At 41.4% G+C, this 15290-nt stretch overlaps 1 protein-coding gene across 4 annotated transcripts; it reads right to left on the reverse strand.

Annotated features, from left to right (window-relative positions):
• Positions 1–4483: 4483 nt before the first annotated feature.
• LOC139410269 (LIM/homeobox protein Lhx9-like) lies at positions 4484–13487 on the reverse strand. 4 transcript variants are annotated; one of them, XM_071155749.1, is made up of 5 exons: positions 12909–13483; positions 11716–11918; positions 10801–11159; positions 7918–8117; positions 4484–4687 (listed from the first exon to the last, which is right to left on the reverse strand). In XM_071155749.1, exons 1-5 carry the CDS (start codon positions 13149–13151, stop codon positions 4631–4633), a joined length of 1062 nt encoding a protein of 353 aa, XP_071011850.1. In that variant the 5' UTR covers positions 13152–13483; the 3' UTR covers positions 4484–4630. The 4 variants fall into 4 exon arrangements, with proteins under 4 accessions (XP_071011850.1, XP_071011851.1, XP_071011848.1 ...); XM_071155750.1 differs by having other exon boundaries at positions 4500–4687; positions 10801–11156; positions 12909–13485; XM_071155747.1 differs by lacking the exon at positions 4484–4687 and adding an exon at positions 6591–7214 and having other exon boundaries at positions 12909–13487.
• Positions 13488–15290: the final 1803 nt, after the last annotated feature.

Here is a 15290-nt window from a genome sequence, read left to right on the forward strand (position 1 = left end):
AAGATGAACTGGCAGGCAATGTGTGTGATGTTTGCACTCTGCTCATCTTCAAAGTATAATTGCAACACACAGTCAGTATCCCTGATCATTGTGTGTTCAAGGTTTAGATGTAAGGCTTCACAAAACAACTGAATGTAAATACTGAATAATACACTGTTAGAAACAGAGAGAGATAAAGTTTCATTTGAGCTGGAGGGAAAAACCTCTGTATAATTGAGGCACAGGAGAGACGCCTCATAACGATGAGAAGGACAATACGTGTAACATGGACTTATCCTCGTAACCCGCAGCAGAACGTTTTGTGTGTGTGTGTGTGTCACTCCTTTTAGTGTCAACCCGTATCTGTCCACCTGTTCTGCATCACCCCACACATGGCAGACCCGTCTTCCCTCTCCCGCGTTCCTCCCCCAACACACTCTCCTCTCCCCCGTCACTACTGTGTCTTAGCAGCCTACAGGGCATTAGGTTGAGTCGTGTCTTGTCAAGATCGTCATCTCTCTGACATCCACGTGTGTGTGTGTGTGTGTGTGTGTGTGTGTGTGTGTGTGTGTGTGTGTGTGTGTGTGTGTGTGTGTGTGTGTGTGTGTGTGTGTGGGTGAAATGCACACCTGGCGAACACTGGGGCAGAACTAGAACACACATTGAACTGACACCCTGTTAGAGCAACATGTGGTCACGTTGAACTGACACCCTGTTAGAGCAACATGTGGTCACGTTGAACTGACACCCTGTTAGAGCAACATGTGGTCACATTGAACTGACACCCTGTTAGAGCAACATGTGGTCACATTGAACTGACACCCTGTTAGAGTAACATGTGGTCACGTTGAACTGACACCCTGTTAGAGTAACATGTGGTCACGTTGAACTGACACCCTGTTAGAGCAACATGTGGTCACGTTGAACTGACACCCTGTTAGAGCAACATGTGGTCACGTTGAACTGACACCCTGTTAGAGCAACATGTGGTCACATTGAACTGACACCCTGTTAGAGCAACATGTGGTCACATTGAACTGACACCCTGTTAGAGCAACATGTGGTTACGTTGAACTGACACCCTGTTAGAGTAACACGTGGTCACATTGAACTGACACCCTGTTAGAGCAACATGTGGTCACATTGAACTGACACCCTGTTAGAGCAACATGTGGTCACGTTGAACTGACACCCTGTTAGCGCAACATGTGGTCACATTGAACTGACACCCTGTTAGAGCAACATGTGGTCACGTGTGTGTGCGTGATTGCTTGCGTTCGTGTGTGATCGCCCACAGGGATCCATTCCTATCTCCATGTCCTGTACTGTACTATCTGAGAGATGTGGTCACCTGACATCCTCTCTGCTCCATGTCCTGTACTGTACTACCTGAGAGATTTGGTCACCTGACATCCTCTCTGCTCCATGTCCTGTACTGTACTACCTGAGAGATGTGGTCACCTGACATCCTCTCTGCTCCATGTCCTGTACTGTACTACCTGAGAGATGTGGTCACCTGACATCCTCTCTGCTCCATGTCCTGTACTGTACTACCTGAGAGATGTGGTCACCTGACATCCTCTCTGCTCCATGTCCTGTACTGTACTACCTGAGAGATGTGGTCACCTGACATCCTCTCTGCTCCATGTCCTGTACTGTACTACCTGAGAGATGTGGTCACCTGACATCCTCTCTGCTCCATGTCCTGTACTGTACTACCTGAGAGATGTGGTCACCTGACATCCTCTCTGCTCCATGTCCTGTACTGTACTACCTGAGAGATGTGGTCACCTGACATCCTCTCTGCTCCATGTCCTGTACTGTACTACCTGAGAGATGTGGTCACCTGACATCCTCTCTGCTCCATGTCTTGTACTGTACTACCTGAGAGATGTGCTCACCTGACATCCTCTCTGCTCCATGTCCTGTACTGTACTACCTGAGAGATGTGGTCACCTGACATCCTCTCTGCTCCATGTCCTGTACTGTACTACCTGAGAGATGTGCTCACCTGACATCCTCTCTGCTCCATGTCCTGTACTGTACTACCTGAGAGATGTGCTCACCTGACATCCTCTCTGCTCCATGTCCTGTACTGTACTACCTGAGAGATGTGCTCACCTTTCTGCTCCTGGTGTGAACTTTAGTGACATCACATGGCCGTGTTCCAATAATATGAACAAAACCTCCCTTCCCTCTGCTGCTCTTTCTCACAATCAATCAATATCTAAAGTAAGGAAGCCGTGATCACTTCCTTTCATAGTGATTACCATTATGAAAGGAAGTGACATGGCAGCTGAACAGTGTTGGGAAATATTGTGAAATTGTTGAGTCCATTAAGTAACTGCATTTGGCACTAATGAAAGATGCCCCAGATCTTGTTTTCGACTGTCTCTCTCTCTAAAACACCTGCTGTCTCGACCTCTGAATGCTCAGCTATGAAAAGCCAATTGACATTGACTCCTGAGGTGCTGACCTGTTGGACCCTCTACAACCACTGTGATGATTATTTGATCCTGCTGGGAGTCTATGAGCGTCTGAACATCTTGAAGAACAATCTGGTCTTAACGGCTATGTGCTCTTATAATCTCCACCTGGCACAGCCAGAAGAGGACTGGCCACGCCTCAGAGCCTGGTTCCTCTCTAGGTTCCTGCCTTTCTAGGGAGTTTTTCCGAGCCACCGTGCTTCTACGTCTGCATTGCTTGCTGTTTAGGGTTCTAGGTTGGGTTTCTGTACAACACTTTGTGACATCTGCTTATGCAAAAACGGTTTTATAAATACATTTGTTTGATTGATTGATTGGTGGCACCTTAATTGAGGAGGACGGGCTCGTGGTAATGACTGGAGCGGAATCAGTGGAACGGTATTAAATACATCAAACACATGGTTGATACCATTCCATTTGCTCCGTTCCGATCATTATTATGAGCCGTCCTCCCCTCAGCAGACTCCTGTAACACTCACTAATGGTTCCGATAAGAAGCATTCCAGTCACAAACCTCCATCTCTTCACATTCTTGTCAGTCAGCAGGATGCTGTGATGATGTCCAGAATCTCCTGAATCCAAGATGGCTGACACTGTTTGTTTGTGTTATGTTGCAATCCCACTTCCTGCTGCTCGCTAGTGTAAACCGTCCACCGCCCGGGCCAGGAAAAACAGCACGACCAGCACCCCAGTGAGTGAGGTTTAGGCTTGGACTTGTCTGTAGTGTTTGCTGTTTCCCACGTTGTTGGAATTCAACAGCAAGCTGTTTACTAGGCCCCATGCGTTCCCTCCTCCCTCCCTCCTCCCCCATCCTGGCCCTCTGCTCCCTTCCGTCTCCCTTCTTCCCAACATGGATATGCAGCGTTCATCGTAGAGCAGTAATCACACAGCACTGAGGAACCAAGCCAGTGGGATTAGGTTACAGGCATTGTGATTTGTGAGACTAGGAGACGTGGTTAGTCGTTTAGAATTATGTGGTGTAGTTTTACCCCAAGAATGAAACGTGGTGCCCACATTTGTCAGGAGTCTGAATGGACCCTATCCAGTTCCTATAAACTGTAACTGAACAGAAAACATATTGTAAATAGCTTGAATTCAGCATCTAATTAATGCCATCTATTATTTGCAATCACACCGTTAATTCCATGAGCTGGTTGTGTATTTTAAAAGCGGCACAGTAAACAAGAACATAAGAATAACTACGATATTGAAATCAGCCAGTAATAATAGGATTGTTAATATTGTCCTTAGTTAGCTGAATGTCATGTATAAATAAGCTTCAAGCATTAAAATCCATCTGTGTCCTCACAATGACATTTAATTTTCCACCGTAAGGTATATGAGCATCATCAGGGAAGGATTTTCATAGGGTTTATTTTTTTACAGCTGACAACGAATGATACCAATACAATGCATCAAACAAAGTAATAATATACAGCTCAATGAAAATGTTAACAATATGATGAGGTACATGCAAAATGGGAATCCTCTTCATCTGTGTTTTTGTGTTACATCCTCTTTTTCCTCCGTGCAGCCAGATGGCAAAGCGCCAACTCTGCAGTCCTCTTCATCAGCGCGTTTGATGGGCGTCCTGCTGCCGAGTTTCAAGGAGGCCATGTGTTTACAAAATGACATTTGTGACAAAAGAAAGTTTTTTTTGTTTATATATAGCAAGCTGATTTTATAGAGGGTAGAGGTTAGAGTGTGTGGGGTAAGGGAAGGGTGTGTGTGCGTGTGTGTGTGTGTGTGTGTGTGTGTGTGTGTGTGTGTGTGTGTGCGTGAGTGTCCTGTCATGTTGTTAAATGTCTGCAGTCTCTTAATCCTACTGTAACCCCCTGTGCTGCCATGCTGTTCTGCTATATACAGCTATGTTACTATACAGCTTTTTCCACTGTGTGTGAATGGCATTCCAATATGAGCAAAGTCAAGTCATTTTTCACAACGAAAATCAGTAATCACACACTGTATTCTTCTCCGTAGTTCGATTCAAACATTCAGGAAAAACGTTTTCAATATTGTTTTTGGTTGTTGTACATTTTTTGGGGGACTGAAACATGTCTTGTTTTTTTTTTCTCTCTCTCAATATTCTATGGTCTTATCCTAATATTGTCTTTGTCTTCAACGGTGAGGAATTCCGACCAAAGTTTTCCCCTTCTTTAAATACTTTAGGGAATTTTCAAACGTCGGGAAGTTTGGCTGTAATGCCCCAAGATTTGTTCTCCCTGTAAGAAATCATAGAGTAACAATATATTAACTACAGAGCAACCTGTCTTTATAGGTCTGCATTTACTGTTCCGCCACCTTAGCACTACTTATATACTATACAGATATATCAGTCAATGTATGCTTTGCAGCGTTCCTTTTTCCATTATAAAGAGTGATATAGCCATATTCATGCATTAAAAAACAATTTTCATAATTGTTGACTACAGGGTTTAGGTGCAAATTCATGGGGCATTACTTTGAAGCTGTAAACACCATAAAATAGGAAATCAAAATTCTAAATGAAAGTTAAAAATGTGGAACGTTTGTTTTAATTGGTCAATCAATCATTGAATGCTTTTTTTCTCCATTTGTTGATGTGAGTAAAATAATAAAAACCTAGTATCTAAGGGATAACACAAAAACATGGCAAGTGTAATGAAAAATAAAACTCATTTAAAACAAAGTATTTTTTTATTCACACAAATTTAATAAGATATATAACAACCGTTTGGTCCATAAATATTTAAGGAGAAATAGTTTCTATACACCATCTTTGTCAAGAAACAGGGAAACATGGACAATCTCGATAGAACACTTACTGTACTCAACTATTAACACGAAGATTATTGGAATCAACCAACTATATCTGAAAGAAGTGCACAAATGCTTTCTAAGACATCGCTGCCCCCTTTCTGACAGGATACACCATAAAAAGATCTTCAGAAATAAGATGCAAAACAGTACAAAACTAGTGAGGCGTCACAAGGATGTGAATCAGTCAACAAACAACACATATAATCCTGAAGTTTACAAACTTTCTTCCAAGTTATAGCATAAGGCACATAGTAGAATTGAGTTAAGCATCTACTTCATCAAGTAGATTGAGAGTAACGCTTTGTTCTACAGTAGAACAAATTGTGACAATTACAATACAATGTTTGAACCCTGCAGCCAGGACTCTCTCTTTTTCTTTCTCCTAATCCGCACCATGTAGTCCTGCTTTGCTATCAACCACAACCCGACGCCAACGACCTTAAACAGCTGGCCCAGGAGACAAACAAAAGTTTAACCCCGTCAGAAAGCAAGCCTTCTATTCCTCTTGTCTCTCTTTCCCCCGAAATCAGCCAGAGGGGAAAATATAATTTGGTCTGTTCAGTAGCAAGTGTCGGTAAAGTTTAAATTTGGCCAAGGAGAAAAGGGCGGAGGATGATTTCTTTGTCCCACCGACTGTCGAATATCTCCAGCTTTTCTGGGGTCATTGTGATGTTTCTGTCAGCTCTACACATCTAATCTTCCATATCGTCATCCCTCACTTTTTATTATCTTCCTCTCCTACCTTCTTACCTTTTTCAGAATCAACCCTTCTTTACCCTGAGAAACATGATGATGATGATAATAATAATGCACTTTTCATTGGGCAGTATATTGTCACTGTGCAACTGTATTTAACAGTAATTCTACGGGCTCGTTGAATCCAGATAAACTATTGTTTTTCCATTCGTGTGTTTGGTGTGTAAAATGAGGCCAACAGATTAGTAAAAGTATCATGAAAATAATAATTTCAAACAGTGCCCAAGAACTCTGTCCCAATCAGAATTTCACTCACTGATTTATATAGTTGAACTCCTTCTAATATCAACGTGACTGCATTACATGTTGGACAGTTACCACTGTACAGATCTAGAGATTTGTTCTGTTCTTATTATTGTCTATCACAGTTGAGGCGTATCATTAAGACAAAATGCATGTTGGCGTTACTACAGCCACCTGGCATTAGAGTTGTAATGTTTGGGTTTGTTGTAATGTATACAACGTCGTTTAGAGACGAGAAATTACTCATCTCTATAATAACATCCAGGATAACTCTGAATGATCTTTTAAACAACATTCTGAAAATTCATATTTCAAAGATTATTATTATTTTTTTTAAATAAGATCGAAATATGCCTTAAATAGGACTAACATAGTATTAATGATTTAAAATGAATTATCAGGCGGGATCAATTTAGACTAAATCAAATCAAATGAACAAATTAAATTAAATAAAGTAAAAAATAATATACTATTCCCATTTAAATAATTTAATTTGGGCTCTGACCCAGATTGTTGAACCCTCTAAAATGATTTGTCAATGCCTTCCAGATTCAAAACGTCCTCGACACAAAACCAATCACTAAATAGGTTGACTACAAACTCAGCTGCCAAGCGGTTGCAAATGCTACACATCAAAATAATCTCCTCCTGATTAAATGTTGCTGTTGTTGTTGTCGTTGTTCTTGCTAGGAGTCGTAGAGCTTGCTAGAAAAGGTTTGTCAAGGTAGTCTGTGAGGGGCTCCCCGAATCATCCAAACTAGACGTGACGGAGGTCACTACAGCGATAGAGGGATTGGTCAGGTCTGTTAGTGTGGCCGCGCTGGAGGGGGGCGTCAGAGCGCAGCTGTCGGACGAGGGCGGAGGGAGTGACGTGCCGTCGGCCTTGTCAACACCATTCTCCTGTCGCAAAACGTTCCTTCTGAATTTGGCTCTTGCGTTTTGGAACCATACCTGTAAACCAATCCAATCCAATGGCTTTTACTTTATGTTTATGTCTGATGTATATTAAAAAGATATATATATTAGCAACTTATTTACTTTCTTTTCTTTCTTTCTCATAAAATTGTTCTGTTTGACATTACAGTGTTGTCCACTAGCTGACTCTCCTGGTAGAGTACAAGGTCCAATAACTACAAACTGCTGATTTTGACGCCATTATTTTGGACTCAGGGAGTAGAAACCACATGAGAAATGACCAGCTGAAAGAGTTTTCCTTTTGTAAAAGATCCTTACAAGACTTGTGCACTCTCTCTCTCTCTCTCTCTCTCTCTCTCTCTGTACGTTAGTTTAAGTTTCTCGCTCTGTGAACGTTAGTTTAAGTTACTCTTGCCACCACTGACCCAGGGAGACTGGGAGTGATTAGTGGATAAATGATATGTCTATAAACCCTGAACACTACTTCATACAGTACATCTACTTCATACAGTACATCAAGGGACCTAGTGCCTAACAACATTCCATTCAACTCAACATTGGTAGAAAACTAATTAAACATTTTATTAAAACCAAACAAACCAAAAAAAGGATGAATTAATTGGACTTGAATGGAACTGATGGTCAACAAAAAATAAAGAACAAACGGTGGAATGGAGGATATAGTGATGATGTCATACTAGGTCAGAGGTCAAGAAGGAGGTCGATGGCTTCTGCTTACCTGGAGAACTCTTTTGGTGAGGCCTGTCTTCTGGGCCAGCTGTTTGAGGTCCTTGGCGTCTGGGTTGTGGTTGATAGCAAAGTAGGACTTCATGGTGCGGAGCTGGTGGTGCTTGAAGGAGGTGCGCATGCGCTTGTTCTTCTGGGCTGGAGGGTAGGCCTGGTCACGGTCCAGGTGTTCCCCATCATTCTCATTACAAACTAACCAAGAGGAGGAGGCGGCAGGTTAGAACACAAATACTGACACATTGGAGAATGCATTACGTACATTGTAGAATAATATATATATATATATATTAAGTGGGGTGCTAGTGGATACGTGTAAATATAATCCCATGAAGATCAGATGGACAGAACTCCCCCAAATGGTTCAGTATAGAAACATACAGTACAACTGAAACAGGGTTGGGATTAGTTTAATATGGCCAATGAACAGAAATTCAAGACACAAAATGTCCGTAAACTGGCCATAGTTTTCAGTTACGATTGAAATATTTAATTGATTCCTAATTATTCCAAATTGAACTGACCCGAAACCCTTAGAAAGTATTATAAAATAAAATAAATAAAATCTACAGTAAGAGTTAGTTGATAAGAGTTAGTTTGGTACAGCATTTCTAATCCTCTGTGTTTAAAGAAAGTAATACTGTCTTGTCATTAATATGTAATCCCTACTTCCAACATGCACCATAATATTAGGTCCTTAACTGTTTACGGGAAAATATTTACAATAATTGATTGACATTCCATGATCAAAAGACAATTATTTTAAAAGTCAAACCATCCAGTAGACATTTCTATAGCGTTTCTGTTGCTCCCTATGACAGACTCCTTCTACTCTATCACACCAAATGGTCGTCTTTAAATCTCTGGCTGATAAACTGGAACAATATAGCAGGCCATTCATTTTTTTCAACACACCTATCTTGTTATTTACGGCCCCCTGGAAATGCAAATCACTAGTTTAAATGACAGACTTTAGTGCCGGTTTCAAAGACCCAAAATGCATTGCTCCAGTAGGCTTAATTCTAGTTTTAGTGAATCCAGAACTAATCATGAAGGCAGATGGATTAAATATCTCCGACCTACACACTCCATTTATTTTTCTGATGAATCTCGACCAGGACTACTACCAGATTGTTCATCATTAACTTGTAACTTAAAACACTTATTTCAGATATCAGATGTTCATCTTAATTCATGTTAGACACGCATCTTAAAAGCACTGCAATAAATAAGACCTCAATCTTTAAATCTTGGGTATCCTATTTTCGTCCAGTGCCTTTCGTTCTATAACTACCCACCAGGGGTCGCTATGAAAACATGCTGAGCAGCAAAGTATAGCCTACCAACTGCAAAGTCGACATTGGGACTGCCTTGGAGAATCCTCTAAACGACTTATAGGCAGGCATACAGAGGAGATAGATCCAAAACATTATAAACCGGATCTAAACAATATAAAGGTTTTTGCCCGCACCTGACTGTGAAAGACACAGGACTTCATTCTGAGTTAACTACAAGCGGATGTATGTCTTTGCAGTGCAACCAAAAAGTGCTTTAAAGATGCACAACATCTATAATATATATATATTTTTTTTAAACGGAGACCAAATAAATTAAGGAGGCATATTGACATTATTTATGGAAATGAAACAGACTTTAGAAAATCTCGATTATTATCCTTGTCGTTATTAATGTATTATTATTGGTAGGACCTGTTCTATTGTATTCCCCTCCATCGTTCTGTTTCTGAGAACTGTGCTGACCTTCCTGAGTATGATTCAGAAGTGGTTGAAGGCCAGGGACTCCTAAAGCACCTTTAATTAACGCAGAACTGTTAACACGCAGATTACCTTTATTTCTTTGATTCATGGCGAACAGAGGAAACTTGGCACACAATTAACAAGTTTATCAACCGGATACTAATTCTAAAAAGCAACAACAAGAGAGCATATGCGGGTTGCATTATAACATTCAGCGTTTTCAATTCCAGATTTCAAAAGTAAAATTAGGCTAACTGTATGCCTACTGTAGGCTATTGCATAACCGAGGAGGCAATGCCCCCCCCCCAAGTAAAACTAAAGGCGGAAAAGGGGCATTAGCTGCGGCACATTTTAAGCAAGTGAATTACCGTACTGAATTACCGTACCCTCTGCACGTGCGTATAGGTCACCCGTTACCCCCCTGCACGTGCATATGGTTCAAGTTCATGTGTGTGCCCATGTTAGACATTCGATAACCTAAAACGATTCTTAATTAGAAAATGTAATAGAATGTTTAACTGAGGGTCAATTTTAGAACACTTTTGACAACAAAAAATGTAGCATAATGATGGTAAATGCAAATAGGCTTGGCCTACTTCATGAACAGAGCACACATTCATAGCAGGCCTCTTCAATTTTGTTGAATGGTCAATTGTTCTCTTTCTTGTGTGTGTCCCCATTCCCTTTTTGGTTCAAATTACTTTCGGAGTAGGCCTACGGACTTAAACACCGAGCAAGCCAAAAAAAACTCCAGCAGCCAGCTCTATATTCGTCAGTTCACCAGCGTACGTCGTCTTTTTTTATTTTATAGAACTAGGCAAGTCAGTTAAGAACAAATTCTTATTTACAATGACAGCCTACTGGGGAACAGTTGGTTAATAACTGCCTTGTTCAGAATGACAGATTTTTACTTTGTCAACTCGGGGATTCGATCTAGCAACCTTTCGGTTACTGTTCCAACGCTCTAACCACTAGGCTACCTTCGTTAGCATGTAATAACATTATGTTAGCCCTAACCATTACATCCCCATCGAAAAGTTATTTTCAAAGAGTGAAGCAGCATCAATTCCCCGACACAACTCCCCAACCAGCCAGTCCTCTCATCTTCTCCGTCTCCTCACCTGAGTTGTAGCTGGTGATGTCTATGCCCATGGCGGGGCTCTTCCTCTTCCGAGGCCTTCCCTTCTGGGCCGTTCCAGTGCCATTGAAGTATGGCAGCGCCAGACCTCCACCTTTAGCCGCCATCTCGGCATAGTTGAGGCCAGGGTGAGGGTACTCTCCCTGGGATATGGTCTCAAAGTGGACCCGGCAGTACACCAGGCTGTCCTTCATGCCGAAGTGATCGCCTGTGGTCAGGGTCTTGTTGCACGTGGTGCACGTGAAGCAGCTCAGGTGGTACACGGAGTCCCTCGCGCGCATCACCATCTCAGATGCTGAGATCCCGAGGTGGCAGCGAGCGCACCTCTGCACGGAGAACCTTCTAGAACAAGGACGCGCAGACATGACACTTCTAAAACATTCCGAACAGGATTGAAAAAAATGGAACACACTCACACACTGCGAGGAGAGGGACCTACATAAAAGACACCTCCATGTCGTTATTGTTTCCCCCGCACCCCGGAAGTTTGATTACAATGTTATAACCTCCATCCGCAGATTTTGTATAATAACACCTCGGCTTTGCAGTGGAAATGTCAGATTGCCTCTGATATCTATAGGCTACATGGCTACAGCTGTGTCTATGTCCATGTTGTCGATTCATTATATGAGGATTTGTATGACTATAGCCGATCTAACCAATAGGCCTTCTCTGCATACATTATACATTTAACCTAGATTTCTAGCCTATTTGCCTTTTCCGTGGTCTATGTTTGTGTGTTACGCCTGTGGATTCAGTCACTAACAATCGTTTGTATGACAGGCCTAATACCAAACAGAGAGAGAGAGAGAGTGTGTGTGTTCAATTATCGAATAATAAAATACATAATTTCACTAAGCCTGTAGAAAAACAATTCATAATCTTAGATTTTTCTTACCTGTAGTAATCCTCCTTGCAGTAGATGCTGCCATCCTTGGCGAAACACGTGAGCTCTGACTCCAAATGCTGTTTACATTCACAGCATTTGAGGCACCGTAGGTGCCATTGTTTGTCCACAGCGAGCAGATAATATCTATCCGATATTTTGCCTCCACAGCCGGCACACAACGCGGGTTTCTCAGGGCCCATGGAAGGCATGGTCTGGAGGGAGAAGTAAAGGAGGGGGATATTAACGTGGGAAATGCATGGCTTTACATCCTGCGCTTGTAGTTAGGCCTATACTTCTCATGTGAGGGTTTGGCGTGTGTGTGATAAAACTGTAACATATATGAAAATGACATATTACACGAAAATCAGCATTACACAATTTTCTTGAAAATAAATCAAATAGTAAGTAGCACTTTAGTTAGATTTTAGGCTCATGACAGTTCGGTTTATTAAAAGCAAAATGAACCTCAGGAAATTTCTGCGGAGCTGGAAGTATATAATGCAGGGCCCATTGTGTTTAGGGAGTAACTGCGTTCAACTTATCTAACAAATGGAGCTACATAATGATATTACAATGACAAAGAATAATTAATGACGCTTCCGTGCACATTTAAAATAAGCTGTATCGACAGCTAAGAAGGCCCTATAACCTCCTACTTTTACACGCCTATAATTTAACCATAAATTACAACAATGACCCAGGAATAATAATTATAATAATAACACAAATTATGTAGGAATATAATACATTATTATGTAAATGCTAATAATAACCAAGCACGGCTAACTCTATTAGGCTATATCTGTAATTATTTTTTTAAATTATAGCCTATATTATATAAATAAATATTAACAACAGCAATTTGCAATTTGCACAAAATATAAATTGTGTAACAAATTGGAAAATTGTGCGTAATAATTGTCACTTTTACTTGATGCACTTTCACTTAACAGGTTTATAAGTGAATATATTTGTATTACATAAGAAAACTTCCCCAGACGAGAATAACATTTAGACTGCATGTTATTGTTTGTTATGTTGGGCAGAGGAATCTGTAAACTCAATATTAACCACAACATTAAGACTTTATTTCGAGTGATTCTTTATATTAGCCCAACTATAGGCCTACCTTCTAAAGCATTCACTTGCGCATAAGCATGTCAGGAAAAACAACAACATTGCACTGTGTTAATTTTCCTCACCGCTTCTCTTCCGTTGAGCCGCACGCCCTTGGCCAGGCGCGAGTCGGTTTTGGATCTCCTCTCCATCTCCTCCATGATGCCCTGGATGTGGTCACCGGAGATCCCGTGGAACAGCATGGCTCCCGCTCTTGAACGACGCAATGTGCAACAGCTCGCTTCTGCCTTATAGCCTACAACTTCCATATACAGCTCTGCGTCCGGTAGGCTCAGAGCATCCGACTGGTTCTGCTGCGAGACAGGCATACACACACAAGAGGCACACTCAGCTCAGCTTACCTCCTCTGCAAGTGTGCAAAGCAAACGGGGAAACGAATACAACTCGGTGTAGAGATGAGGAACGGGGAGAAGTCAAGGCAGGAATTAAAGGTTTTTCCTTCTCCCCTGAATGTCTTGTTACCAAAAAATAAAAAAGTATAGTCCAGCTGATCCGGCGGGTGCCAGTACACGCACTGATGATGATGGTGATGAACGGTTAAAATGGCAGAAGTTTAGATTGGGTATTTTTCTCTCGACAGTCCCCAACCGATCTCCCGTTACAGGGTTCCTTCCGTGTGCTTGAAGGTCAGATTGGGACTGCCTGAGTTGGAGAGCCGTGTTCTATTTGTGAAGAGAGCAAAAGCCTGCCCAGTTTGGATAATTTGGGAGGAGGAGTCGCCCCTTCTCTCTATGCCACTGATTTCTATTCACCAACAAAGAGCTGTCACTCTCCGCTCAAACCCGCCGTGCATGCTGGCTGCGAGAGCGTGGAGAGAGACACTTCGGGTATTGACATTTTCATTACTTTTCTTTTCTATAGGTTTTAGTTACCAGACACATTAGTGGAGACTAAATCGCAGCTTAAAAACACGATGCGGTTTAGTGATATTTACATAAGCTCTTGGTGTGATTGAATTAGAAGGATAAGCATTGGATATTGAATTGTAATTTGAACTAATTTTAATATGTTTGAAATGTATTATGGAGTTTCAGAATTCTCATTTGTTGAATTTGATTCGATACGTTTATGTGACACGTCTTATGTGAAACAGTCGTGTGAAGCGATATTTTTACTATTGTCGGGTATACTTTGGATTGGATATTTTTAGACTTTAGCCCGAGATTATAATAGGCCTAATTTAACAGGATCCTGATTAATTAATGTTAAAGATTACATGCTGTGTGTGTGCGTGTGTGTGTGTATGTGTGTGTGTGTGTGTGTGTGTGTTTGTGTGTGTGTGTGTGTGTGTGTGTGTGTGTTGGGAGGTTGGGGCGGGGCAGTGATATGTTTTAGGGAGAAGTCTGCTACAGTAACTCCGCAGAGAGAATGGTAAAAGATTATCATAGCCAACATATGTCAAGTTTAGCCTACAAAACACAATGTAGGCCTGCAAAATAATACAATATGGACTACGATAAATATGCCACAAAAAGCCTGGCAAAAACATATAGGCCGATTCTAAAACGAACAGATGCCAAATGCCAGACCCTTTTCTAATCAACATAATACGTTAGCCTAATTAAGCAGCCTTTATAGGAGTCTATATGCATTTTCTAGTTATCCTAAGGCTGCATGCGCTGAAGTGCCAGTGTCAAGCTTCCATTCTGTGTAAGTAACGGAATTACAGATTTTAAAGCCCAATCAATGCTCTCTCAATGAAACGGTAACCTACACTCAATGGAAACTAATTATCCGCTACTAACTCTTCATTAGCATGCCCATCGTCTCTCCAATTAACCCCTCTGTACACGCAAACTATCGCGATACACTGACAGCCAGATTTCTCTCTCAAATGTGTGACAACACGCACCCATGATATTGGCTAAATCTGCTTGTTTACTAGTTTTTTTGCCATTGACATTTTGTACTTTAATCCAAGATATTGAATTCCATTAAATATATTTATTGCACGGATACCATGTTGTCGAAGAGGTAATTGATATTATCTATATAACGAATGTGTGTATTATTCTGTCCCCAAGGCACTGACCGGGGCCTGACAGACAATAAAACACGTCTGGGAGAATTAAAGGTTTTGTGTCAGAGGACAAAAGATAACTCTGCTTACAGTCCGGACCATTAATAGACTCCCCCAAAGCTCAATGGAGTTGCAGGTGCGCTTCCTCTCGCCAACACCAATCATTTTAAGAAGTGTTACATTTCCATTTTGTCCCCGGGATCAGAAGTCGGGTGTTTAATTGGGCCCCTCTAGATAACGCGGCGCAGAAATGTCCAAGCTTTAGAGGAGGAGGTGAATGTGCTAGCAGCAGCGGAGTTAATTCTCGCTCTGTCAGTTTCATACCACTGAGGTAAAACATTTAATAAAAAAATACTGAGGATTTATTTCACTTGGACAAAGAAATGTTAAAATTATGTCAGTTCAGTGTGACATTTAATTGCAGTGT

This window comes from Oncorhynchus clarkii, chromosome 5, assembly GCF_045791955.1.
Source record: "Oncorhynchus clarkii lewisi isolate Uvic-CL-2024 chromosome 5, UVic_Ocla_1.0, whole genome shotgun sequence".
Classification (NCBI taxonomy): Eukaryota; Metazoa; Chordata; class Actinopteri; order Salmoniformes; family Salmonidae; genus Oncorhynchus; species Oncorhynchus clarkii.